Raw genomic sequence first — 27,787 nt, 5'->3', positions numbered from 1 at the left:
TAAAATTTCATAAGTACCCCCCCCGCCCCCTACCGAAAACATGACAAACGGCATTAAAATATATTAAGATTTAATTAAATGTGATTGTCAAGAGAACGAAATACTCTGCCTAATTTCGGCACATCATGAACTCATAACGCAAATAAATTATATGAAAACTTATTTCACATGTCTATACACAAATTATAATACAATATCGCAAAGTGAGTTCACAGGTTAAGCAAAAAGCCATGGAAACATTTGGACAGCAAGACCTCAACCTCCATTTCAGACACCTGGTTTGATAAAGATACTCATTCATACCATCATCAGTAAGTAAATTAACCATAAAATACTTTGTCACCTCCAATCACCCAGAGCATTATTTTAATAAGAGCAGATCTGTTATTGCCTTAGTTTAAACTATTTTAAGAATTGAAAGTAGATCCCTTTTACACAACATTTTTGTTAATGACTGTGGTTAGCCTACTGTTTGACAACATCAATGTTTTAGTTGTTTGGAAGCAGACCTATTTTACTAAGGCTACCAACAAAATGATAATGACACAAAGATGGCTTAAACATTTGCAATGAAATTACCTGAAATACACGTTTTGAGTTTGACACAACACACTTTCAGAACATCCATTGAACAAAATATACTTCACATTTAATTTGGGTTGTTAGGAGCATATTTCACAGTAAAATACTGCCACCTTCTGGAATTTTAAGAATAATTTTAACCCCATCAATAAAGTGCTATTATCCACTCTTTTCAAACAAATTCCCAGTAGCAACATTTTAGCTTCTCAGGCAATGATCATCACACAATTAAGTAAATAATCTCAATTCCCCTAGTGGCAGTGATGAAAGGAGGCAAATCCTGGAATCAAAGAAAATACACTCATGTAGGCCAAGGTAACAAACGTCCATGCTTTCCCTACACAAGAAATTAAACCAGGTTGGTTGTATTTTGAACAAGCTATGCTTTTCATTACTCCAACCTCAAGGCACATTTACCATATTTTTGTGTTGCTTCACCACAGATTGCTGTAATTACCCTGGTAGCAAGCCACACACAAAGCATCTCCACCACTGAAAGGGAAACGTTGTCATGGTAACCATTGGGATGCTGTGTGTAAACAGCAGGGTACTGATGATAACCTGTCTATAAATGCACTTAGTAGAGTATCTCACCAGCATTGACAGTCAATCTGCAAAGAGCGCACACCTCTACCACTGACAACTGTTGTCTGTTCTGATACCTTAACTATAATTTAGCCTGTGATCTACGAGAACACACAACATGGTGCAAAGTATGGCTGTATATTCAAAAAATAAAGACATTTAAACATTCTGGTGTTACAAAGCAATGTAATACTCTGCTTTGACATCCTTGCTAAAATAACCCACAAAGTTTTCAAATCAACCTAAGTCCACTGATTATCTTAACACCTCCCTGTACAATCAGCATGTCAATCATCAGGAGGTGGTCAAATCAACCCTATTACAGCCAACTGGACCTCTCCAACTAGTACCTCAACCAGTTCAGCCTGTCCCATGATCAGACTTCAAAAGAGAGATTATGAAGGCGTCACTGGAACATGATCCAGGGTGGTGGTTTTGTGGCCTGGTGGCACCTCATACTTGAAGACCACACTGAAAAGCTTGCCCCCCAGCCGGTCAGCCAGCCAGGAGTTCTTGATGACAGCCATCTTGAGGCTCTCGCAGCTCAATATGGCATAGTAGTTGGTGTGGATGGCCCGGCCCATGCCCTCGATGATCACCAGGTCTACATGGCGCTCTCGCACAACCCCAGCCAACACCTTGTCAAGACGGCTGTGGTGGGGAGAGAAATTAACACACATTTGGGAGGATTTACCTTGAAAATGTAAGTTAACACAAATTACCGTAAATTCCGGACTATAAGCCGCAACTTTTTTCCCAGCTTTGAACCTCGTGGCTTAAACAATGACGCGGCTAATATATGGATTTTTCCCGCTTTCAATTTTTTTCTCTCCAAAAAAACACATTCTGTGACGTGCTCAGTTTTTTGGCGGCATTAGACCAATGAAATTGCCGAACGGGTTAAGGTCAAACAACTTTTTTGTTTACTGTTTAGATTAAATCGAGCGCTCTCAAACTTCCCATCATTCTGATTACGGTAGTCATTTTGTCACCCTCATCATGGCAAAGACACGGAGAAATGCATATGATGCAGCTTTCAAGTTGAAGGCGATTGAAACAGCAGCGTTAGGAATTGACTTATTAGCTTACTGCACATTTTTTGTTACAAGCCGTGTTTCGTTAAAGCCTGTGTAAAGTTCATTTGTTTCAATGTACCGGTAGGCACCTGCGGCTTATAGACATGTGCGGCTTATTTATGTTCAAAATAATACTTTAAAAAAAATTCAGTGGGTGCGGCTTATATTCAGGTGCGCTTAATAGTCCGGAAATTACGGTACTAAAGAAACTTAAAATGTTGCTTCAGGTTATGTTTTTAAACATAATTAACAAAGGTATGTTACGTTGAAATATAATGAACGCTTAAGAAATAAAACAGACCTCAAGTCTAAGCAAGGAGAGCTGGAGCCACTCTGGACTAGCGTCAGCCTGTCCTCCTTCACAGCAGACCTGCAAAACAAATTAAATGGACATTGGCATGCTGGTATAGGAAAACCAAAAAAATGTATCATTACTATCCTATCTTTAACATCCATAAATGCAGTGACAAAAGACTTAAATACTCACTGTATGACTAAATCCATTGCAGCTATTCTTTCAGTCAAGATCTGCAGCTCACTGTTTGTAACATCATTCAGAGCTGGGCTAGAGTTGCTGGCAAGGACAACCTGGAAAACAACATAGCAGGGGGTCAAAGGAAAAAAAAGGAAATCTTGCTGCATTCATACTGTTTTATTAAACCCTGTTTATATTTGAAGGGGTGGTACAAGTGACAGCTTTTCAGATATGAGGGGATGGACTGTGAAGCTTCTTACCTCTGTTCCCCTGCAGAGAAGCTCTCTGACAAATGGGAACACTCCAAGTATGATATCTATTCCACTATTATCTACGAAAAACAATGCACACTTATGAGGTGGGCCCTGGAAAAGAAAGCCAGTAGGCATGGTATTCAATTACAATTCCACAGCATCAAGTCATATACATCTTTGTGCCAAATCCTAACTTGACATCCAGGCACACAACTTCTGTGGATCTTAAGTTAGGATGTGGCCCATAAACCAAATGCAGCGAATATAATCACAACTTTGAAACACTTCAACATCAGGAAACAGTTTAAATTCTTACCTTCAGTCTCTCGAGCCATTGGTCATAGGCATCCACAAGCCACGGCCGATCTATGGAGAAAAAGGAACTATAATTAAGTAGCCTGTATAGGTTGCAGCAGCAGTGTAAAATGCAGGGCCATATAAAACACGTTAACCCAATAGGGGCTTTCATACCTTCCAACTGCAGTTTTGCATGTTCAAAGCCAAACTCCGGATCAGACTCCAGAACACTATTACAAGTGAAAATGTGAGCATGAGCGACAATCTTTGCTCATCTAAAAACAATATTTTCTCAAGAAAATTGAAATATACAGTACCAGACGAAAGTTGACACACCTACTCCTTCCAGGGTTTTTATTTATTTCTACATTGTAGAATAACAGTGAAGACATCAAAACAATGAAATAACATATAGAATCATGTAGTAACCAAAAAAGTTTATCAAAATATATTTAATATTTGAGATCCTTCAAAGTAGCCACCCTTTGCCTTGACAGCTTTGCACACTCTTGCCATTCAACCAGCTTCATGAATGTTTTTCAACAGTCTTGAAGGAGTTCCCACATATGCTGAGCACTTATTGGCTGATGTTCCTTCAATCTGCGGTCCAACACATCCCAAACCATCTCAATTGGGTTCAGGTCAGGTGATTGTGGATGCCAGGTCATCTGATGCAGCACTCCATCACTCTCCTTGGTAAAATAGCCTTTACACAGCCTGGAGGTGTGTTGGGTAATTGTCCTGTTGAAAAACAAATGATAGTCCCACTAAGCCCAAACCAGATGGTGTATCGCTGCAGAATTCTGTGGTAGCCATGATGGTAAAGTGTGCCTTAAATTCTAAATAAATCACTGGCAGTGTCACCAGCAAAGCACCCCCACACCACCTCCGCCATGCTTCACAGTCGGAATCACACATGCGGAGATAATTCGTTCAATTTACAAAAGACACAGCAGTTGGAACCAAAAATAAAACATTTGGACCAAAGGACAGATTTCGACTGGTCTAATGGGCATTGCTCGTGTTTCTTGGTCCAAGCAAGTCTCTTCTTCTTACTGGTGTCTTTTAGTAGTGGTTTCTTTGAAGCAATTCGACCATGAAGGCCTGATTGACGTACTCTCCTCTGAACACTTGATGTCTGTTACTTGAACTTTGTGAAGCATTTATTTGGACTGCAATCTGAGATGCAGCTAACTCTAACAAACTTATCCTCTGCAGAAAAGGTAACTCTGGGTCTTCCTTTCCTGTGGCGGTCCTCATGAGAGCCAGTTTCATCATAGCGCTTGATGGTTTTTGCGACTGCACTTGTAGAAACTTTAAAAGTTCTTGAAATTTTCCAGATTGAACAATGGACTGTCGTTTCTTTTGCTTATTTGAGCCGTTCTTGTCATAAGATGGACTTGGTCTTCTACCAAATAGGGCTATCGTCTGTATACCACACCTACCTTGTCATAACTGATTGTCTCAAACGCATTAAGGAAAGAAATTCCTCAAATGAACTTAAGGCACACCTGTTAATTGAAATGCATTCCTGCTTGATAGAATGCCAAGAGTGTGCAAAGCTGTCATCAAGGCAAAAGGTGGCTACTTAAAAGAATCTCAAATATATTATATTTTGATTTGTTTTAACACTTTCGGTTACTACATGATTCTATACGAGTTATTTCAGTGTTGATGTCTTCACTATTATTTCGGACATTACAGCTTTATTCTAAAATTGATTCAATAGTTTTTTCCTCAATCTACACACAATACCCCATAATTACAAAGCAAAAACAGGTTTTTAGAAATGTAGTAAAAATAAAACCCTGAAATATCACATTTAAATAAGTATTCAGACCCTTTACTCAGTGCTTTGTTGAAGAACCTTTGGCAGTGATTACAGCCTTGAGTATGATGCTACAAGTTTGGCACACCTGTATTTGGGGAGTTTCTCCCATTCTTCTATGCAGATCCTCTCAATCCCTGTCAAGTTGGATGAGGAGCGTCACTGCACAGCTATTTTCAAGTCTCTCCAGAGATGTTTGATCGGGTTCAAGTCCGGGCTCTGGCTGGGCCACTCAAGGACATTCAGAGACTTGTCCCGAAGCCACTCCTGTGTTGTCTTGGCTGTGTGCTTAGGGTCATTATCCTGTTTAAAAGGTGTACCTTCGCCCCAGTCTAAGATCCTGAGTGCTCTGAAGCAGGTTTTCATTTAGGATCTCCGTACTTTCTACATTTATCTATCCCTTAATCCTGACTAGTCTCCCAGTCCATGCCAGTGAAAAACATCCCCACAGCATGATGCTGCCACCACCACGCTTCACCGTAGGGATGGTGCCAGGTTTCCTCCAGATGTGACGATTGGCATTCAGACCAAATAATTCGATCTTGGTTTCAACAGACCATAGAATCTTGTTTCTCATGGTCTGAGAGTCTTTAGGGGCCTTTTGGCAAATTTCAAGCAGGCTGTCACGTGCGTTTCACTGAAGAGCGGCTTCCATCTGGCCACTCTACCATAAAAGGCCTGATTGGTGGAGTTCTGCAGAGATGGTTGTCCTTCTGGAAGGTTATCCCATCTCCACAGAGGAACTCTGGAGCTTTGTCAGAGTGACCATCGGGTTCTCGGTTACCTCCCTTATCAAGGCCCTTCTCCCTCGATTGCTCAGTTTGGCCAGGCGGCCAGCTCTACGAAGAGTCTTGGTGGTTCCAAACTTCTTCCATTTAAGAATGATGGAGGCCACTGTGTTCTTGGGAATTTTCAATGCTGCAGAAATGTTTTGGTACCCTTCCCCAGATCTGTGCCTCGACACAATCCTGTCTCGGAGCTCTACGGACAATTCCTTCAACCTCATGGTTTGGTTTTTGCTCTGACATGCACTGTCGCCTGTGGGACCTTATATAACCAGGTGTACCTTTCCAAATCATGTCCAATCAATAAAATTTTCCACAGGTGGAATCCAATCAATTGTGCTTCGGGACAAGTCTCAATATCCTTGAGGGGCCCAGCCAGAGCCTGGACTTCAACCCGATTGAACATCTCTGGAGAGACCTGAAGAAAGCTGTGCAGCGACACTCCCCAGCCTACCTGACAGAGCTTGAGAGGATCTGCAGAGAAGAATGGGAGAAACTCCCCAAATACAGGTGTGCTAAGCTTGTAGCGTCATACCAAAAAAGACTCGATGTTGTAATCATGGCCAAAGGTGCTTTAACAAAGTACTGAGTAAAGGGTCTGAATACTTATGTAAATGTGATTTCAGTTTTTATTTTTAATACATTTACAAACATTTCTAAACCTCTTTTTGCTTTGTCATTATGGGATATTGTGTGTAGATTTATGAGGGGGAAAAAATGTAATTCGTTTTAGAATAAGGCTGTAATTTAACAAAGTGGAAAAAGTCAAGGGGTCAGAAAACCTTCCCGAATGCACTGTATATGACCAGAATTTTAGTCCTAATAATATCCTTCAAAGTCCCAAGTTTAGGAGTGCACAGAGTGCAGCCTCATTAAGACTCACTCCGATACAGCCTTGGCTCCCCAATCGAAGACGTTCCCAGCCAGGAGGCCCCTGACCAGGGCAAACTGCCTCTGCTCCCAGCTCAGCTCCTCCAGGGACTTGACTGCCTTCTGGAAGTACTTGAGGGCCATGTCGTTCTCCCCCTGTTTGATCTGTGGGAGGGATGGAGACACAGCACTGAGACAACAGCTTCCTCCCACTTCTCACTGATGAGCGACAACATTAGCAATTCATGCTAATCAAGGCAAGTGGACATGAAATTACATTAAAAGGCACACAAGACGACACTTGAAAGCTTCAGATGAACTACAACATTCAAGGTAAATCAATTCCAGAAAAAGTGTAGCATTAGAACATTTATTGGAACCGTGAACAAACAGAGAAAAATAGTTTTATAGGAAAGAGCTATAGAATCAACTCAAACCTTTGAGTATGGGTCAGGGAAGTTGAACTCGTTTAAACAGTGTTCTCTTGTGTCTAACAGACTTCTGACAGTGAGGGATCCATAAGCACTAGAGGTGAGAAGAGAAGTACTCTACATTAGCAGATAAACACATACAGATTGGTGAGGGAACAGTGAGACTTCATCTACAAGAGTGACTCATCCACTAATAAGATGCCTTTGGAGACAAGCATCTATAAATTATCAAGAAACCGTGTTATGCTCTAGTTGGTTTAACAGCCTTTGAAATCTATCTGCAGCATTCAGATCCTGTGGCTCCCCTTACAAAGGCTGGTGGCGGAGGGTCTGAAGCTTGTGCTGGTACTTGTGACGGAACTTCTCTGCTCGTTCAGCGGCCTCTGGAAGGTCAGGCTGGCTGGCAACAGCTCTCTTCACCACCTATCCAAAGCACATTGCCCAGATCAGCCGTTTCAAAAGTGACCAGGATAAGGACTCCCTGTCAATGCATCATGCAATGTGTGTATATTGATTAATAGACCAGTGGCAGGTTCTCTGCCTCTTACCCCATCCAGGGCCTCCTCGAAGCAGTAGAGCCAGTACTCCCGTGCAAGGGCGTCCTCTGAGAGGTCCACTGTGTCTGGGATGTAGGAGGACGGGTCCTGCAGCAGGGGCAGATTCACCAGCTGCCTCTCCAGACGGTCCATCTCCAACATGTCAAACTGAAACCGGAGAGGAGACACACTGAGCACTGTACATAATGCAAGGCTAATGCATTCATGCACACTTAGACGGGTTGCCTCACAACGTCATAGAAATGATGCGTGCACATCGCAGGGGTAAAAGGCTGTGTGTTATGATTCTGAATGGTCAGATAGCCAGCAACAATGACAAGAAGCTGCCATAGTCGGCAAATCCGATCACACTCCATCTTGCTCCTACAGTCCTATAGGCAGAAACTCAAACAAGATGTACCCATGACAAGAACATTCAACGCTGTTCTGACCAATCGGAATCCATGCTTCCAGATTGTTTTGATCACGAGGACTGGGAAATGTTCCGGGCAGCCTCAGAGAATAACATCGATCTACAGTTGAAGTCGAAAGTTTACATACACCTTAGCCAAATACATTTAAACTCAGTTTTCACAACTCCTGACATTTAATGCTAGTAAAAATTCCCTGTTTAAGGTCAGTTAGGATCACCATGTTATTTTAAGAATGTGAAATGTCAGAATAATAGTAGAGAGAATGATTTATTTCAGCTTTTATTTCTTTCATCACATTCCCAGTGAGTCAGAAGTTTACACACACTCAATTAGTATTTGGTAGCATTGCCTTTAAATTGTTTAACTTGGGTCAAACGTTTTGGGTAGCCTTCCACACGCTTCCCACAATAAGTTGGGTGAATTTTGTCCCATTCCTCCTGACAGAGCTGGGGTAACCGAGTCAGGTTTGTAGGCCTCATTGCTCACACACACACTTTCAGTTCTCCCCACAAATTGTCTATAGGCTGGAGGTCAGGGCTTTGTGATGGCCACTCCAATACATTGACTTTGTTGTCTTTAAGCCATTTTGTCAACGTCAACAAAACAAAGGAGATGATCGTGGACTTCAGGAAACAGGAGGGAGCACCCCTCTATCCACATCGAAGGGACAGTAGTGGAGAAGGTGGAAAGCTTCAAGTTCCTCGGCGTACACAGACAAACTGAAAAGGTCCACCCACACAGAGTGTGGTGAAGGCGCAACAGCACCTCTCAACCTCAGGAGGCTGAAGAAATGAGTCTTGTCACCTAAAACCCTGACAAACTTTTACAGATGCACAATTGAGAGCATCCTGTCAGGTTATATCACAGCTTGGTACGGCAACTGCACCACCCTCAACCGCAAGGCTCTCCAGAGGGTGGTGCGGTCTGCGCAACGCATTACTGGGGGCAAACTGCCTGCCCTCCAGCACACCTACAGCACCCGATGTCACAGGAAGGCCAAATAGATCATCAACGACAACAACCATCCGAGCCACTGCCTGTTCACCTCGCTACCACCCAGAAGGCAAGGTCAGTACAGGTTCATCAAAGCTGGGACCAAGAGACTGAAAACAGCTTCTATCTCAAGGCCATCTGACTGCTAAAAAGCAATCACTAACTCAGAAGCTGCTGCCTACATTGACTCACTATTCACTTTAATAATGTTTACATATCTTTCATTACTCATCGCATATGTATATACTGCATCTTGCCTATGCCGCTCGGCCATCGCTCATCCACGTACATATTCTTATTCCATGCCTTTAGATTTGTGTGTATTAGGTAGTTGTTGGGGAATTGTTAGATTACTTGTTAGATATTACTGCACTGTCAGAACTAGAAGCACAAGCATTTTGCAACACTCGCATTAAAATCTGCTAACCATGTGTATATGACCAATACAATTTGATGTGGGGACTCATAGGCGGCTCGTTTCAGCCAGTTGTATCTTGTTCTTGATACCAGGTCTTGTTTTGAGGTGTTTTGAGTAATGACACATCCATGCTAATATGGCTAAAATTCATTAGTTAGCTAACCAACAACTGTAACGATGTATTTGAGAGAAAACAAGTGCTTCTTGTGCACATTGATTTTTTTCAATAAATATTTGGAGGCCAAATATAGTTTACATGATATCAAAAAGAAAGGAGGACCAAGTCACTCTTCATCTAAATAATTAAAATGCCTTTATTTGTATGGCATGTTCAATGGGAAAAAAATTGTAAAAATCCGACACGTTTCGGCTGCATGGCCTTCGTCAGGGAGTACAAAGAAATAATACAATGTCCTCTTTTGAACAGCTTTTCAAATCAGCCCTAATTTGAAGAGGGAGTTTACATGTTGTCAATAATGCTTTGAACATAAGCCAACCCAGTCTGTTTAGTCCCAAAGTTGCGCACGCATCGGTTTTGTGCTAAACAACCATATAAAAGTGAAACGACTCCTTCCAACATAGCTAAACTGCAATGTTTTCACTATGCCCCCTAGTGGTCAGTGAGCTGAGAATAGCATTATGTGTCAAACTCTACACTGTTAGTGTGCAGTGGACACACGCGTCAACATTATAGTATCAACATAAAAAAATATAGTATACCACCTCACACCAGTCACATCCGTGCAGTGAGTATGATTTCATGCAGAATTTATAAGGTGAACAGACTACTATTCTCCACAGTGACACACAGGTTGGTTGACTATAAGGTTGGTTATAACATGTTACAGCAGAATTTAAACCATGACTACACAAAGCAACACTTCAAAGGCTGTTAAGCAATAAATATGTGAAAGGAAAAGGCTGGCATATAGCAGTTACAATGCCACAGCTGTCTCCCTGAAACCTTATTTAACCCATTGTGAATGTTTGGCAAGCTGTGTAGCTACAAAGCCAGAATCATGAGGAAACAAATAGCCCTAATCAAAACACTACACACAAAGCATGGAGAAGTACTTACGGAAAACTGAAGATAAGGGTTACAGTAGGTAAACAGAGGTAAGAGATTGTGGATATGAAGAGAAGAAATTAAAACAAATGTTAGACTGAAAAGATCAATGCCTCATACCAGGCTTGTGGATTTTAAAAAGGACAGCGTTGGTGACATTTCCATAGAAAATATCAAATCCACAATCTCAGAAAGAGAGTGGGGAGAATTGCTATAATGGTCAATGAAATGACACCAAAATTAAATAACACGTGGGTTATGAGCGCACCCTGGTGGTCTTAAGCGGACCTTTCAGTATTTTAACGTTTTCTTTTCCAATGGACTTACTGTTCCACTACGTGCACGTTGCATGGGGTTCAGGTCAGGAGAAGTACTCATAAGGCCAGAGCTCCCAGCATAGTTCTCCCCCCAACTGTACTGGTTAGGATCTAGATCAAGTGAAAAACATAACAGTGAATTAGACAAAAAGAAAGAACTTCCCATCAAGAAGAAAATCCTTACAAAACCTAGGGTGTGATAAAGTATGGATTCCTGTGCCACTTTCTGTCAAGAAGAAACCCCATAGATGAAAGCATCTTGACCCACTGTCTTCCTCTGCTCCCTTAAGGAAGGCTCCAATAGTCCCCAGATAGCCTTCATGCCTCAGGAAGAGTGCCTGGACTTCACCCTGCAAAAACACAATAGAAAACTCCACTCAGATGGAACCATTTCCAACTAATTATGCTCACAGATTGTATCATTTAAAAGTAGCCCATCAGCCCAATACAATCAAACATGTCATATCAATGTTTATGTATTATTATCTCCACTAGGGAGGGGCACGGTTAATCAAATATCCGGATATCAGACCGGACATTACTACTCGAAAACTTGAGTAATCTTTAGTTTTTTTGTTGACGGGGTGCATTTAACAATGAAAAAGCTCCAAATTAAATTGTCCATGTTACACACAAGGACATGACATTTGAAATGCTACATTTAATAAAATAAACCTTAAAATGTAGTGTTTATGTACGGCGACGTTAGCTACTGCTGCTTCAGATGTCACGTGGCTTTGACAGAACATTGCTTACAGTTGCGCACTGTAAATGTAGCCTACAGTTCTGAGGACACACATTGACTGCGTTTACACAGGCAGCCCAATTGAGCTTTTTTTTCACTAATTGGTATTTTGAACAATCAGATCAGCTCAGAAAAAGAGCTGATGTGAAAAGATCTGATGTCATTGGAAAAAATATATCAGAATTGGGCTGCCTGTGTAAACGCAGCCAAAGTTGTAGTTTTATTTTCAAGCTCATATGTTGCGTTTTACACGAAAAGGCATTTTACCATTATAGCCATCCAGTCAGCCCTGACAAGGGTATGCCATTTTACCCACAGTAACTAGCCTACAGGTGCACACCAACAGAGTGTCCCACAAGACCTGACACAGATCAATGCAAAACACGCACAAGAAAACTTTGTCTATGATGGCTAACAGACTTCTCTTTCACTGTTGCCATTAGCCTAGGCTACTGTTAGCCAAAAACTAATAGCACCCTGAAAACAAATGTGCACTGTCTGCTGTTGTAGCACTTTGCGTCATTCTGATTGGCCAAGAGAGTAAAGCAATGTGTATCTCAGGAAAAAGGGTATACTTGCATACTACTGTGTGAATACTGCAGTTCAGATTTGATTGCTGCTTTTCAAGCGCTGAACTAGGCCCATACCTGAATATAGTCAGCTGTTGTCAGATCCAGCTCTGTCAGAGCTAAATCTAGACCTCAATCAAAATGTACCTGGATTGAGAAAGACATGCTTGTTAATGAGGTACAGTGAGGGGAAAAAAGTATTTGATCCCCTGCTGATTTTGTACGTTTGCCCACTGACAAAGAAATGAGTCTATAATTTTAATGGTAGGTTTATTTGAACAGTGAGAGACAGAATAACAAAAAATCCAGAAAAACGCATGTCAAAAATGTTTATAAATTGATTTGCATTTTAATGAGGGAAATAAGTATTTGACCCCCTCTCAATCAGAAAGATTTCTGGCTCCCAGGTGTCTTTTATACAGGTAACAAGCTGAGATTAGTGCTCCTAATCTCAGCTTGTTACCTGTATAAAAGACACCTGTCCACAGAAGCAATCAATCAGATTCCAAACTCTCCACCATGGCCAAGACCAAAGAGCTCTCCAAGGATGTCAGGGACAAGATTGTAGACCTACACAAGGCTTGAATGGGCTACAAGACCATCGCCAAGCAGCTTGGTGAGAAGGTGACAACAGTTGGTGCGATTATTCGCAAATGGAAGAAACACAAAAGAACTGTCAATCTCCCTCGGCCTGGGGCTCCATGCAAGATCTCACCTCGTGGAGTTGCAATGATCATGAGAACAGTGAGGAATCAGCCCAGAACTACACGAGAGGATCTTGTCAATGATCTCAAGGCAGCTGGGACCATAGTCACCAAGAAAACAATTGGTAACACACTGACTGAAATCCTGCAGCGCCCGCAAGGTCCCCTGCTCAAGAAAGCACATATACATGCCCGTCTGAAGTTTGCCAATGAACATCTGAATGATTCAGAGGACAACTGGGTGAAAGTGTTGTGGTCAGATGAGACCAAAATGGAGCTCTTTGGCATCAACTCAACTCGCCGTGTTTGTAGGAGGAGGAATGCTGCCTATGACCCCAAGTACACCATCCCCACTGTCAAACATGGAGGTGGAAACATTATGCTTTGGGGGTGTTTTTCTGCTAAGGGGACAGGACAACTTCACCGCATCAAAGGGACGATGGACGGGGCCACATACTGTCAAATCTTGGGTGAGAACCTCCTTCCCTCAGCCAGGGCATTGAAAATGGGTCATGGATGGGTATTCCAGCATGACAATGACCCAAAACACACGGCCAAGGCAACAAAGGAGTGGCTCAAGAAGAAGCACATTAAGGTCCTGGAGTGGCCTAGCCAGTCTCCAGACCTTAATCCCATAGAAATTCTGTCGAGGGAGCTGAAGGTTCGAGTTGCCAAACGTCAGCCTCGAAACCTTTATGACTTGGAGAAGATCTGCAAAGAGGAGTGGGACAAAATCCCTCCTGAGATGTGTGCAAACCTGGTGGCCAACTACAAGAAACATCTGACCTCTGATTGCCAACAAGGGTTTTGCCACCAAGTACTAAGTCATGTTTTGCAGAGGGGTCAAATACTTATTTCCCTCATTAAAATGCAAATCAATTTATAACATTTTTGACATGCCTTTTTCTGGATTTTTTTGTTGTTATTCTGTCTCTCACTGTTCAAATAAACCTGCCATTAAAATTGTAGACTGATCATTTCTTTGTCAGTGGGCAAATGTACAAAATTAGCAGGGGATCAAATACTTTTTCCCCTAACTGCACATTGTGGGGGGCTTGCCTTGGTGAAGAAGTTGATGCTGTAAGTGATGGTGTGCATAGTAACAGGGTGTCCTCGGATGAAGAAACCCCCAAAGTAGACCCTGGTCAAGTTGTGGAGCCGGGCATAGAGGCAGGCCAGCTGCCCAATGTCATTGCTGATCATATGGAGCAGGCTCTTAGCCATGTCTTCTTTAGAGAACTCTAATTCAGGAGGAGACAAAAGTAAAGGTATGTCAACATACAGCCAAGTGAAGCACCAGAAACATAACTCGTCAACAAGCCCAGGTCCCATTGAAGTACGTACGTACAGTGTTGGTTTATGTATTGGCAGTTTGTGACCGGTATTACTGGCACTACATGATACACATGAACGATCTAATAGAGTGAATTAGTTGCTTTTTTTGCCATGGCTGGCTGCCTCGTCTACATTTCTCAACAGTAACAATAACCAACCAGCCTACAGGGGACAAGGTCACAGTAACTGGGTAAGAGGTCATCAATCAGTTAGTGCTCAACAGGAATGTAGCCTACATTACAGTAGATAGCATGCCAGGGAGTCCGCTCCTGAAGACAGTACCATGAAAAACATGTCATGGGGTAAAGAGTAAAAGTACTGCAAATGCTCTATTCTCTTTACCTTTGTCAGGAGTAGCAGATTTCCCAAAGCTGCTTGCAATAAGGTCCCCAGTCAAGCCCAAGGACCCATAAGATCCCCCGTAGATGTCTTTGACCAGCATGTCAACATTTGTGTGCTGCCCCTTCGAGGCCAACTGAAGGAGTTCATCAAACCTCTGTAGGAGGGGAGAGCAGGTCATGGAGTACAGTAGTTTTAAAAAAAGAGACTTTTCACCCAGATAGCTATTTTGTAACCACCCTATTCAGAACAAGAGTTTAAGTACACAGGGCAGTCTTCCAGATAATAAAAAGTAGCAGTAAGGTCAATTGGCAAGATAATAGGCAAGAACCAACAGAAAATAAAAATGTAAATTTAAGTTAATTTGAATAGCTTGACCAATTAAAAAAGGTTACTGGGCTTGAAGTCTCAGCATGGGGGTGAGGAGGGGTTTTACCTTTGTTTTTGTGAGCAGTGCTCCAAGGCCCCAGAATGTCCCCCCACCTATGGAGCTTCCTCCAACACGCTCAAATGTATCCTCTGATTCAACCTGTTTGGCGAAAGATTGTTGAATTAATGGGTAAGTCTACATAGGCTACGTCACACCAGATCTGGAGTGTCAGGCATTGGTACCTTGAAAATGGACACCCCTGAGCCGATGTTGATGAGCAGGTAAGGGAAGATGTCAGGGTGAGTGTTCTGGAAGCGGAACTCAGAGTCTGCATGCTTGGCATAGACAAAGGCCTCATGGGTGATATTCCTCAGCACAAAGTTGCAGCCCTTGATCAGGCATGTCATTTCATCCTCCTTGTCCACCCTAATCAAAACATAAAGAATAGCTACATTATAATAAGCAAAACCTTCTACTGGTCGTGGGGTCTTTAAAAATAAAACTCACCTGAGTTTCAGTTTCTTCTCTATGAGATCTTTAAACTTGTGAGCCCCTCCACCGGTGGCTTTGATGACTTTGGTGTCAGTGTTGACCAGGTGGTCTTTGATAAAGTCCAGGCAGGTTTCGATATAGGCATTTTCAAATTTGATGAAGTGAAGGCGAGCCGACACCTCCTCCTGCATAGAGATCTCATAGAGGGGGTCACCCTCAGTCTCCTAGTAAAGAGGAGAGACACAGTTGAGACCAGGCCAGCACTGCAGACCACCAGGGCAACCTGAGTGGTCTCAGTAAGACCTTTAAGTCTACACCTTCACTGTCCCAAGGTACAAACCTTTTTGATAGGGATGCACGATATCAGTAAACATATCAGAATCGGCCAATATTAGCTAAAAATGTCAACATCAACCCGATGTCTAGTTTTACGCCAATGTGAAAACCGATGTCAAAGCTGACATGCATACCTATATATCGTAGGTAGATGACGTAATGACGCCATGAAAAATATAGCGCTACATGTGCAACACAGCATTCCTAACCTAGCCCACAGTGTCTGCTGTGTGGATCGAGCAGTCAAGAAGTTGAGTAGTCATTTGAAAGAGTAAGAACATTTCAGCGAGACAACTCAAAGGGGAAATCCCTTAACACCAAGATAATGGAATTCATTGCCCTTGACAATCAACCGTTCTGTTGTGTATGATGTTGGCTTTCGCCGACTGGATCGAGCACTGGCACACACTACCAAGTAGGCTCTATTTTTCAGATGCTGCCCTACTGGAGTTACACAGCATCCATGAGCTACTTGATATGGGCATCACTGCTATTAGCTTCACGACTGACATTTGGACATGTGATGTCAGCCCCATGAGCATTATGAGTCTAACAGCACATTTGTTCTACGAGGATTTCCTACAGACTAAAGCTGTATTGCATGCTCAAGAATGTGCTCATTCTCATACCGCTGCTGCCATTTCAATGGCATTTGAGAACATTCGAACAACTGACTCGAGAAATAAGCTCAACTGTGTCTGCAGCAGAATTGATACCCTGTCATGGCCTGCTCAACAAAAATGCCAACACAGACCATCGGGTTAACTTGGAAAAGTACTCTACTAGAGGCTGTGAACAAGCGATTCGGTGGCATTCTCTGAGCCTCTACTGTGTCACACCATGCTCAATGCTAGGTACAAGGACCGCTACTTCGATGCAGACAAGAAAGAGTTTACGTGAAAACTTCACTGCTTGATATGATGAAATCCTGGTTGAGAACAACAAAACAGCACAGCATAAGTGAAAGAAATAGGTTTTGATTATGTTTTACTGGTAATTGGGACATACGTAAATGCCAACAAAATAACTTTTTGGTCAGTGTGTGTGTGTGGTTCAACTATTTAACTGTACTAGAACGCTTAAATAGGCCGCAAACATTTTTAATATCAGTATCGTTTTTTTTTGGCAAGGAAAATATCGGAATTGGCCAAAAATGTTATATTGGTGCATCCCTACTTCTTGATGCCCTAGAGCATGAATCGGTAGCCTATATGTGTCTACCACAAAACCCACACTGAAGCAATCCCCTACTGGCTTCTCTCCAACTAAAACAAGCTTGATTAGTTTACGTTTCTGTAACTACACACACACACACACATTTTTTTTATCATCAGGTAGACCCATCAGAGACCTCAGACAAGACACACAGTTCAGTCTGCTTAGTCCTCCAGGCCTAAACACTGTAATAACACTTCATAGCTAAGCACTTTGGCAGCAAATCCCTTTATCCCCTCATTGAGCACTGACATTTGATGTTATTGTTGCTGAGTAAATGGCTTAAATAGTTGGACACAAGGGGGGGATAAAGGGATTAAAAAAAAAAGATACTGACCACACCGCCCGCGTGCGTGAGCATTGCAAAATAAAATGTTCACTCTACACTGCATATGGCAAGTATTCAGACCCCTTGACTTTTCCCACTTTGTTACATTTACAGCCCGATTCTAATATGGATTCAATTGTTTTTTTCCCCGCGTCAATCTACACACAATATCCCATAATGACAAAGCAAAAACAGGTTCAGAAGTTTTTGTAAATGTATTACAAAAACTGAAAAATCACATTTACATAAGTACTCAGAACCTTTACTCAGTACTTTTTTGAAGCACCTTTGGCAGCGATTACAGCCACGAGTCTTCTTGGGTATGACGTTACAAGCTCGGCACACCTGTATTTGGGGAGTTTCTCCCCTTCTTCTCTGATGATCCTCTCAAGCTCTGTCAGGTTGGATGGGGAGTATCGCTGCATAGCAATTTTCAGGTCTCTCCAGAGATGTTCGATTGGGTTCAAGTCCGGCCTCTGGCTGGGCCACTCAAGGATATTCAGCGACTTGTCCCGAAGCCACTCCTACATTGTCTTGGCTGTGTGCTTAGGGTCGTTGTCCTGTTGGAAGGTGAACCTTCACCCCAGTCTGAGGTCCTGAGTGCTCTAAAACAGGTTTTTAAATCATGGATCTCTGTACTTTGCTCTGTTAATCTTTCCCTCGATCCTGATTAGTCTCCCAGTCCCTGCCACTGAAAAACATCCCCACAGCGTGATGCTGCCACCATCATGCTTCACCGTAGGGATGGTGCCAGGTTTCCTCCAGACGTGACGCTTGGCATTCAGACCAACGAGATCGATCTTGGCTCCATCAGACAATATAATCTTGTTACTCATGGTTTGAGAGTATTTAGGTGTCTTTTGGCAAATTCCAAGTGGGCTATCATGTTCCTTTTACTGAGGAGTGGTTTCCATCTGGCCACTCAACCATAAAGACCTGATTGGTGGAGTGCTGCATAGATGGTTGTCCTTCTGGAAGTTTCTCCCAACTCCACAGATGAACTCTGTCAGAGTAACTTAACATTTTCTTTTTTTTAAATTTCTCGCTGATACGAAAGATACACTATATATACACACACACACACACACACATACATACACACACACACACACACACGTATGTGGACACCCCTTCAAATTTGTGGATTCGACTATTTCAGCCAAATCCGTTGCTGACAGGCGTATAAAACTGAGCACACATCCATGCAATCTCCATAGACAAACATCGGCAGTATTATGGCCTTACTGAAAAGCTCAGTAACTTTCAAAGTGGCACCGTCATATGATGCCACCTTTCCAACAAATGAAAGCCCTGCTGGAGCTGCCCCGATCAACTGTAAGTGTTGTTATTGTGAAATAGAAATGTCTAGGAGCAACAATGGCTCAGCCGCGAATTAGTAGGCCACACAAGCTCACAGAATGAGACCACTGAGTGCTGAAGTGTGTAGCATGTAAAAATCATCTGTCCTCGATTGCAACACTCACTACCAAGTTCCAAACTGCCTCTGGAAGCAACGTCAACACAATAACTGTTCATCTGGAGCTTCATGAAATGGGTTTCCATGGCCAAGCAGCCGCACACAAGCTAAGATCACCACGCGCAACGCCAAGCATCGGCTGGCTTTTGTGTAAAGCTCGCCGCCATTGGAGCAGTGGAAATATATTCTCCGGAGTGATGAATCAGGCTTCACCATCTGGCAGTCTGAAGTAGGAATCTGTGTTTGGCAGATGCCAGGAAAACACTACCTGCCCCAATGCATAGTGCCAACTAAAGTTTGGTGCAGGAGGAATAATGGTCTGGGGCTTTTTCATGGTTCGGGCTAGGCCCCGTAGATTCAGTGAAGGGAAATCTTAGCACTACAGCATACAATGACACTCTAGATGATTCTGTGCTTCAAACTTTGTGACAACAGTTTGGGGAAGGCCCTTTCCTGTTTCAGCATGACAATTCCCCAGTGCACAAAGCGAGGTCAATACAGAAATGGTTTGTCGAGGTCGATGTAGAAGAACTTGACTGGCATGCACAGAGCCCTGACCGCAACCCCATCAAACACCTTTAGGATGAATTGGAACACCGACTGTGAGCCAGGCCAAATCGTCAAGCATCAGTGCCCGACCTCACTAATGCTCGTGGCTGAATGGAAACAAGACCCTGCAGCAATGTTCCAACATCTAGTGGAAAGCCTTCCCAGAAGAGTGGAGGCTGTTATAGCAGCAAAGGGGGACCAACTCCATATTAATGCCCATGATTTTGGAATGAGATGTTTGACGAGCAAGCAAACATTTAAAATATATATATATATATATTCTACTTAACCTTTATCTATGAAATTTCCTGCCAACAGGCAAAATGTTTTTATCACTTAGTATATTTATTTTGGGATTCCACCCAGTAAACCTAATTTGCCTGATGTCGCATCATGGTAGTTTCAAGATAACTGGGAAGGAGGCCAAATCATGACTAGGGTTGGAAATTTCTGGTATATTTTCTGAATTTTTCCAGATATTTTTCATTGGAAGTTAAGCCCTGGAATTTGGGGAATTTTGCTTAAATACATCAAAAAAAAGTTAAGCTTATAACAGTGAACATTTTTTTGTGGGATACACAAGGCAATTCTAGGTCTTGTGGCATACTTTGGTTAAACTATCCCCAATTCAATGGAATTGCAACCCTCTGCAAGCACAGTGCATTCTTCCATCACATGTACAAATGATTCTCAAGATCTTTCTATTGAGCCCACATTACTACACTGTCTGAGCCAAGGACTACATGCTTTCTGGTAAGTTTTGATTACAATACCGGGTGGGGTGAATATATTTTTGACATACATGATTTTTTGTTAACTAGTCATTTCTGCTAGTTCATTTTTGCTGTCATGTGGGTTTTAGCACACCTGCTAACTGAGGAGTGTTAATTCATCTGTTTCCATACATGTTTCATTTTTAAAACATTTATCTTACAAAGAAGTTGTTTAATCTAACTGCTTAACTATTTATCTGTACATGGAATTGTGTTTTATTTTTTCCTAATCTTTACAGGAAAATGCCACGGGCACTATCTGATGTGTGGAGACATTTCACTCCAGCTTATGTAGAAGGAAAAGCTGTGTACATTTGCAAATACTGTGGCAAATCATATGTGAAGAATGCAACAAAGATGCAGAATCATCTGGTCAAGTGCATAAAGTTTCCTCAGCGCTCACAACAAGCAACCTCTAACAATTCTCCCTCTACATCTATTCGAGGTGAAAATGATGAATCAGACACCTTATCGATAGCAATAGCTCATGGTCCTCGTGGAATCAGAAGTTTTTTTGACTCAATGGAGGAACGAAGATAAACGCTGATAAATGTCTTGCTCGAGCAGTGTATGCAACTGGTTCACCTCTAATGCTCACAGGCAATGTGTATTGGAAGAGATTTCTGAATGTTCTTCGCCCAGCATACACCCCTCCAACCAGACATGCTTTATCTACTCAATTGCTGGATGCAGAGTTCAAGTGAAGGTCAAGCAAATCATAGAGAAAGCAGACTTGCAATCATCTTTGATGGGTGGTTGAACGATCAAGGAATAGTTAACGACATCATCTCCACCCCTCAACCAGTATTCTTCAAGAGCACAGACACAAGGGACAACACACACACCGGTCTCTACATTGCAGATGAGCTCAAGGCAGTCATCAATGACAGACCACAGAAGATATTTGCACTGGTGACAGACAATGCAACAAACATGAAGGCTGCTTGGTCTAAGGTGGAGGAGTCCTACCCTCACATCACACCCATTGACTGTGCTGATCATGCATTGAATATGCTCCTCAAGGACATCATGGCACTGAAAACAATGAATACACTCTAAAAGAGAGCCAAGGAAATGGTTAGGTATATGAAGGGTCATCAAGTTATAGCAGCAATCTACCTCACCAAGCAAAGTGAGAAGAATAAGAACACAACATTGAAGCTGCCTAGCAACACCCGTTTGGGGTAGTGTTGTCATCATGATCGAAAGTCTCCTGGAGGGGAAGGAGTCTCTCCAAGAAATGGCCATATCACTGTCTGCCGATACGGACAGCCCCATCAAGAGGATCCTCCTGGATGATGTATTTTGGGGGAGAGTGGTAAGCAGCCTGAAACTCCTGAAACCTATAGCAGTAGCCATTGCACGGATTGAGGGAGACAATGCCATCCTGTCTGATGTTCAGACTCTGCTTGCAGATGTAAGAGAAGAAATCCATACTGCCCTTCCCACTTCACTGTTACTCCAAGCAGAGGAAACTGCAGTTCTGAAATACATCAAAAAGCGTGAGAACTTCTGCCTGAAGCCCATACACGCCACAGCGTACATGTTGGACCCCAAGTACGCCGGCAAGAGCATCCTGTCTGGTGTAGAGATCAACAAGGCCTATGGTGTCATCAATACCATGTCTCGCCACCTTGGCCTACATGAGGGCAAGGTTCTTGGCAATCTGGCGAATTACACTTCCAAAGCAAGGGCTTTGGGATGGAGATGCAATATGGCAGTCGTGCCAACATATTTCATCAGCCACCTGGTGGAAGGGACTTTGTGGCTCTGAGGCTCTTTCCCCTGTTGCCTCCATCATCTCCAAATCCCACCAACATCAGCTGCCTCGGAGCGCAACTGGTCCTTGTTTGGGAAAACACACACGCAACAAGCTGACCAATACAAGGGTTGAAAATTGGTGGTCTTCCGGGCAAATTTGAGGCTTTTTGAGCCTGACAACGAGCCATCCTCAACAAGGTTGGAAAGTGACAGTGAAGATGAGGCCTCAGTCTGATGTTCAAGAGGTGGACATTGAGGAGGTCCAGAGAGAAGACATGGAAGCCTGAGAGGAAGGCAACCAAAGCTTTAGTGTCTAAACTATCATTTTACAGATGTATGTTGAAAACGTTTTTGGGAGACGCGTGGATCATTGGGGATCATTCTAATTTTCCCTTTTGTAGTTCAGTGAACTCATCCCATGTGAAGAGTCAACTCAATTAAAGTTCAATTCGTATCTACATTTTATATTTTCTTTCTATTGGAAGGATTTAATAATTTGCAATTATGTCTACTTATGATAAGGTAAAAGGTTTATGTTTCTGTCTCCATATGATATGGTAAATATAGCCAATGCAAAAAATGTCTATATTTAAAATTGTATTAAATTTGCATATATTTCTGTTAATTCCCATGGAAAGTTTCCACCTCTGAATATTCCCCAAAATGTGCAACCTAATCATGACATCAGTGATCTTCATGTCAAAGCTCTAGAAAAATTCAAAAGATTTTTCCCAGTCGGAAGTCTGAGATTTCCCAGTTCCCACAGCTTAATTTCATACATGTGCATTTTTATCAACTTTCCCTCTCCTCGATTATCTTTGACCTTTTTCAATAGGAAAGAGGACACAGGAGTTGAGCAAATCTAACAGGGAAAAGGCCAAGCTCTTATGTACCGTATGTCCTCTGCTCCATTGGACCTCAGCGCTGCAACCTGGTTTTAGAGCATTTCGTATTATTCTGTACATAAATCTAAGACACTACATTTAGTATGATTTGTTATGTTTTGTATGGTACGTACTAATTTGTGGATGATCATCACACGTCGTATGATATGTTACGATTTTCTGTCTAACGTTAGCTAGGCTAGGGGTTAGGGTTGAAGCTAATTTATGCTTGACCATGCAGCAGCTTTTAGGGGTTAGGGTTAAGTTTAGGGAAAGGGTTAGCTAAACGGGTTAAGATTAGAGTTAGGGGAAGGGTTAGTTAACATGCCAAGTAGATACAAAGTAGCAAAAAAGTAGTAGAAAAGTTTCTAATTAGCTAAAATGCTAAAGTTATCCATGATGAGATTCGAACTCACAATGTTCCCCCTAATTTGTTTTGTCACGGAGTAAATTTCAGGTCTGCTGAGCACCAAATTGAACTTTGTGAAAATTCTGTGCAACTTCTGGTGCGCGATTGTGAACACCTTTGGCTGTACTCAGCTTTAAGTTACAGTTATAACAGTGACCAAGAACAATACTGTGGCAATTTGATCATAATGTAGGCCTTCCAGAGTAGCCAACCATCAAAAACAATAAAGAAAATGCATCCCATAACATTTTAACATGGAAATGACTGTTCTATCATTCAGCCTACAGTAGCAGCCAATGTGTGGTGTTCAATGTAGGTCTACATTCCATGAGACTTTTGAAAAAAAACATGCAGAGCTTGACATGAACCTGTTTATCCACTTGTCCTTCAGACAAGAAGGTAACTGAAAATGTGTTTGATGCAAGAAACCACTTAACAAAATAAAATGCATCATTATTCCCATACTACTACTTAGCTTATTCAAACCTGTCTCAAAATACAACACAGGCCCTTTAAGACAAAGAAAAGCTCTTTACCTGACTCGCTTTTCAAAGACGTCTAGAATTGCACACGTATTGTAGGAAGCAATCACTCCCCCATTGCTGACTACAAATTATCCATAACTGTTAAAAATTCACTAACTAGCAAAGGATATGAACAAACGTGCACACGTCGCTATAAGTAGCTCTCGCTTTGATCACAAAACAAGTGCATCACCTCATGACCGCTCATGCTGTAAAAACAGTCCAGTTCAAAATAAACGGCACAGATCCTGCTGCAGCACTGATTGGTTATGGCGCACCGGTATGCGTAGAGTACGGACCTGAGTCTTGCCTGGCAATGCAATAGAATCCTACTCCAATGCCTTCTGCATACAACAAAATCTCTTGCATAGTTTGTTTTGTTATGTTGCATTTAAAGTAGCTAATATTGTGTTGATTCGATCACAATTCCCACAGTAAAGGAACAACGATAGTGTAAACTAACGGGACAAACTCTAGAAAGCTGGGTGAAGTTCAATCTCGTGCTTCGCTGCGTGGCTGAAGTTTCTTCTGCGCGGTAGTCGCTGGGGAGCTGCTTGCACTTGCGCAGCTTAGAGGGAACATTGGTTGCAACTTCTTGAGGCTACCTGGGACGTTAGCGTGCCACCTGTGGCGCACCCTATCAACAGCAGGTGCATTTCAAGAGCGGCAAATTTGAAACCAAATAAATGTACAAATTCAAATTTCTCAAACATACAACTAACTTACAGCCTTTGAAAGATAAACATCTTCTTAATCTAACCACGTTTACCGATTTCAAAAAGGTTTTACGGGGAAAGCATAAAGTTAGGTTATGTTAGGAGAGTACATTGACAATAGCTGTGTGCAATGCATTGTCGATTCAAAGACATGCGTCACCAAAACCATACAATCAGCTAAAATTATGCACTAACCTTTTACAATCTCCATCAGATGACACTCCTAGGACATTTTGTTAGACAATGCATGCATTTTTAGTTCTATCAAGTTCATATTTATATCTAAAAACAGTGTTTTACTATGGCGTTGATGTTCAGGAAATCGTTTCCCTCCAATACCGGCAGTCAAGTCATGACGACAAAATAATTAATTAATATTAGAAAACATTGCTAAAATATTATATTGTCATTCAAAGAATTATAGATTTACATCTCTTGAACGCAATGGACTTGTCAGATTTTAAATTAACCTTACTGGGAAATCACACTTTGCAATAATCTGAGCACTGCGCCAGAAAAATACGCATCGCGATACAGACTAACCGCCATGTTGGAGGAATCTAAAATCGAAAATACTATATAAATAATCCATTACCTTTGATTCTCTTCATCAGATGTCACTTCCAAAGAGTCCCAGGTCCATAACGAATGTAGTTTTGTTCAAAAAAGCTCATCATTTATGTCGAAAAACCTCCGTGTTGTAGCGCATGATCTAAGCCAGCCGGACTTCACTTCACTTCAAGAACGGAAAAAATATATTTCCGTTCGTTCAAACATGTCAAACGTTGTATCGCATAAATCATTAGGGCCTTTTTTAACCAGAACATGAATAAAATTCAAGGCGGACCATTGGGTTTTCTTTTAAAACGTTTCGGAATGAGAGTACCCACCATCAAATCGCGCGCCAGGGTGAATGATGGACCATCACGTTCCATGGCTCTTATTCGGTCAGATCTCACTGTAGAACACTCAAAACACTTTGTAAAGGCTGGGGACATCTTGTGGAAGCAATAGGAAGTGCCAGAATATACTTCACCCCCTTTGTTTTTCAATGGCATAGGCTCAAAGTCAATTCAACACATCAGGTATCCACTTCCTGTCAGAATCTGTCTCAGGGTTTTGCCTGCCAAATGAGTTCTGTTATACTCACAGACACCATTCAAACAGTTTTTGAAACTTTAGGGTGTTTTCTATCCATATATAATAAGTATATGCATATTGTAGTTACTGGGTAGGTGTAGGAGGCATTTAAAAATGGGCACATCTTTTTTCAAAAAAGTCTCAATACTGCCCCCTATACCCTAACAGGTTTTAACGTTCCTGTTATACGGCCACCCATCCACCTACTTTCGCTTGAGTAACCATCTGTCTTATGTAACCACATTTTGGGTGTCCCGGTTGTACATATACTATGTTGCGTCTAGTCTGACACCAGGCTAAGTGTACTGACAGTGTTCCAACGTTTATGTATACCACCTACCTTTGCAGTATGGTCGAATGACCGTACTTTCGCTACTTTGTGTTGAACAGTGGAGTAATAGGCGAGTTTCGTCAGAGATCCACCTGTGAGGAAAAAAAACGTTCTTGAGATAATTGATCGTAGTAGCTACCTAGTTAGCATGGAAAAACATGTCAGACACGTTTGACAGCTCAGCCACTTTGGCTCAGTGGTAAAAATTAACTTAATTTGCTAGACAGTTGAGAAAACTGCAGCTAAAATTGGCCCATAAAAATGTTAATTGCCACTAGATAACATGTATGTCTGTAGCAGGCCAGTGGCGCTAAGATAACTTCGCAGTAACAGGTACTTCATTTAGTTAATCTAAACACTGCAGTGTTAGCTAGCCAGACAGAACGACAACACGTCGCTGCTTGCTAACCTCTCGTGAATGCCTGGCTGTGTGTTGTCAAAGTAAGAAGCCAACTGAACATATTCAAGTAGCGATAGAAAATGCAACTTAGTGTATAACGTTACCTATGTCTATTGCGAACCTCTTTGCATTTTCCAAATTCCTGAAGATCTCGTTGGGTGGAAGAGTTATGCTTTTATCCATGCTGTGACTACTGTCCACTCTTTCACATCCCGCCGCCATCTTGGAAGTAGACATTGTGCGGATTCGATTATGCTGAGCCACGGGGGACTGTCTATAGCCCGAACGGGCAGGATGAGCGCCTATCTCAATCGAATGCTTTTCTGCGCGGCTCGTAGCCTGGCTGACATGACCCACTTGACTACAGCTCGGTCATGTTGTCAACAAGGCAGCATGGTGCATCGTCCATGGCCCGGCTCCACCAGGCGGCAAAATGGTTCTTAGACCCCTCAGTTGAAAAGTTTTAGTTGTATGTATCTATATAAAAATAGCAAAAAAGTTAAAATGATTGAGTGACAGGGTGGCGCAAAATCCGAATATCCGCTGTCCTGCGTCAGCACAATAGATAGTGCTCCGTCCAGAAACGTGTTTTATTTTTCAAACTAGTTTTCATTGGGAAGGTAGATAAAGCGTTTTTATATTTACAAAAAATGTATATATATTTTGCATGTTAAAAAATAGAACCCTACTCATTACTCCACTAGGACAACTGGCTCACTCCCGGGATTTAGCCAGCTTCCAAAACGAATGCATTCAACTTTCACAGTCCCTAACCGGGCGCCGGGCCCAGATTAATCAAATCCCCTCATTGGTCGTGTTCCTCTGCTCAGACGTTGCATGCATCAACCAATAGGCACATTCCTCTGCCCAGCCTTTGCTGACGTATACCAGATCGTACAACGCCTGGATAGGTATTTTACGTATCAGCAAACCACATATGTTATAGCAATGTGGTTCCCGACCGTTGGTTGATTCATGCTAACTCTGAGCAGGGGTTCGCGACCTATCACCGAATGTGTCATCATTGCTATAAGGTATGATGTGGTTAGCTGATACTTAAAATACCTATCCAGGCGATCTGGCAGGCGAAGCAACTACCTAAGCAGATGAGTGTGCCCATTGTAACAGACGTGTTGCGCAATGACATTCAGGTAGCTATGAAACATCGAAAATCTCTCGATGGAAAAGGCTGCGTTCCAGAGCTTAGACGTTGCTGATGCCTGACCGATCATACAACGCCTAGATCTGTATTTTAAGTATTAGCTTAACCACATAATATGTTACAGCAATTTGTCAGTCGAAGACACATTTGCCTAGCCTTTGCTGTGGAACGCGTTCAGCAGGACGCAACGTTTTGGAACATTCAGATGCCTCTCTGAAATGTAGAATAAGGAATCACATTGGCTCTATCCATGGCATTTCTATCTGCAACATTCAATAACG

General features: G+C 42.2%; 1 protein-coding gene across 2 annotated transcripts; it reads right to left on the bottom strand.

The window, feature by feature from the left end:
- Nucleotides 1-53: 53 nt before the first annotated feature.
- LOC115150708 (pantothenate kinase 4) lies at nt 54-27,050 on the bottom strand. 2 transcript variants are annotated; one of them, XM_029694238.1, is made up of 20 exons: nt 26,449-27,050; nt 25,954-26,036; nt 15,517-15,725; nt 15,252-15,435; nt 15,076-15,168; nt 14,643-14,796; nt 14,025-14,206; nt 11,216-11,297; nt 10,958-11,058; nt 10,643-10,648; nt 7,732-7,887; nt 7,494-7,606; nt 7,190-7,277; nt 6,766-6,917; nt 3,444-3,499; nt 3,289-3,338; nt 2,979-3,083; nt 2,731-2,831; nt 2,545-2,613; nt 54-1,818 (listed from the first exon to the last, which is right to left on the bottom strand). In XM_029694238.1, exons 1-20 carry the CDS (start codon nt 26,579-26,581, stop codon nt 1,563-1,565), a joined length of 2,373 nt encoding a protein of 790 aa, XP_029550098.1. In that variant the 5' UTR covers nt 26,582-27,050; the 3' UTR covers nt 54-1,562. The 2 variants fall into 2 exon arrangements, with proteins under 2 accessions (XP_029550098.1, XP_029550099.1); XM_029694239.1 differs by lacking the exon at nt 10,643-10,648 and having other exon boundaries at nt 26,449-26,937.
- Nucleotides 27,051-27,787: the final 737 nt, after the last annotated feature.

The sequence above is a fragment of the Salmo trutta genome, chromosome 16, assembly GCF_901001165.1.
Source record: "Salmo trutta chromosome 16, fSalTru1.1, whole genome shotgun sequence".
Lineage (NCBI taxonomy): Eukaryota > Metazoa > Chordata > Actinopteri > Salmoniformes > Salmonidae > Salmo > Salmo trutta.
Note: the sequence above shows the minus strand (reverse complement) of the source record. Positions and strands in the feature narration are given on the sequence as shown.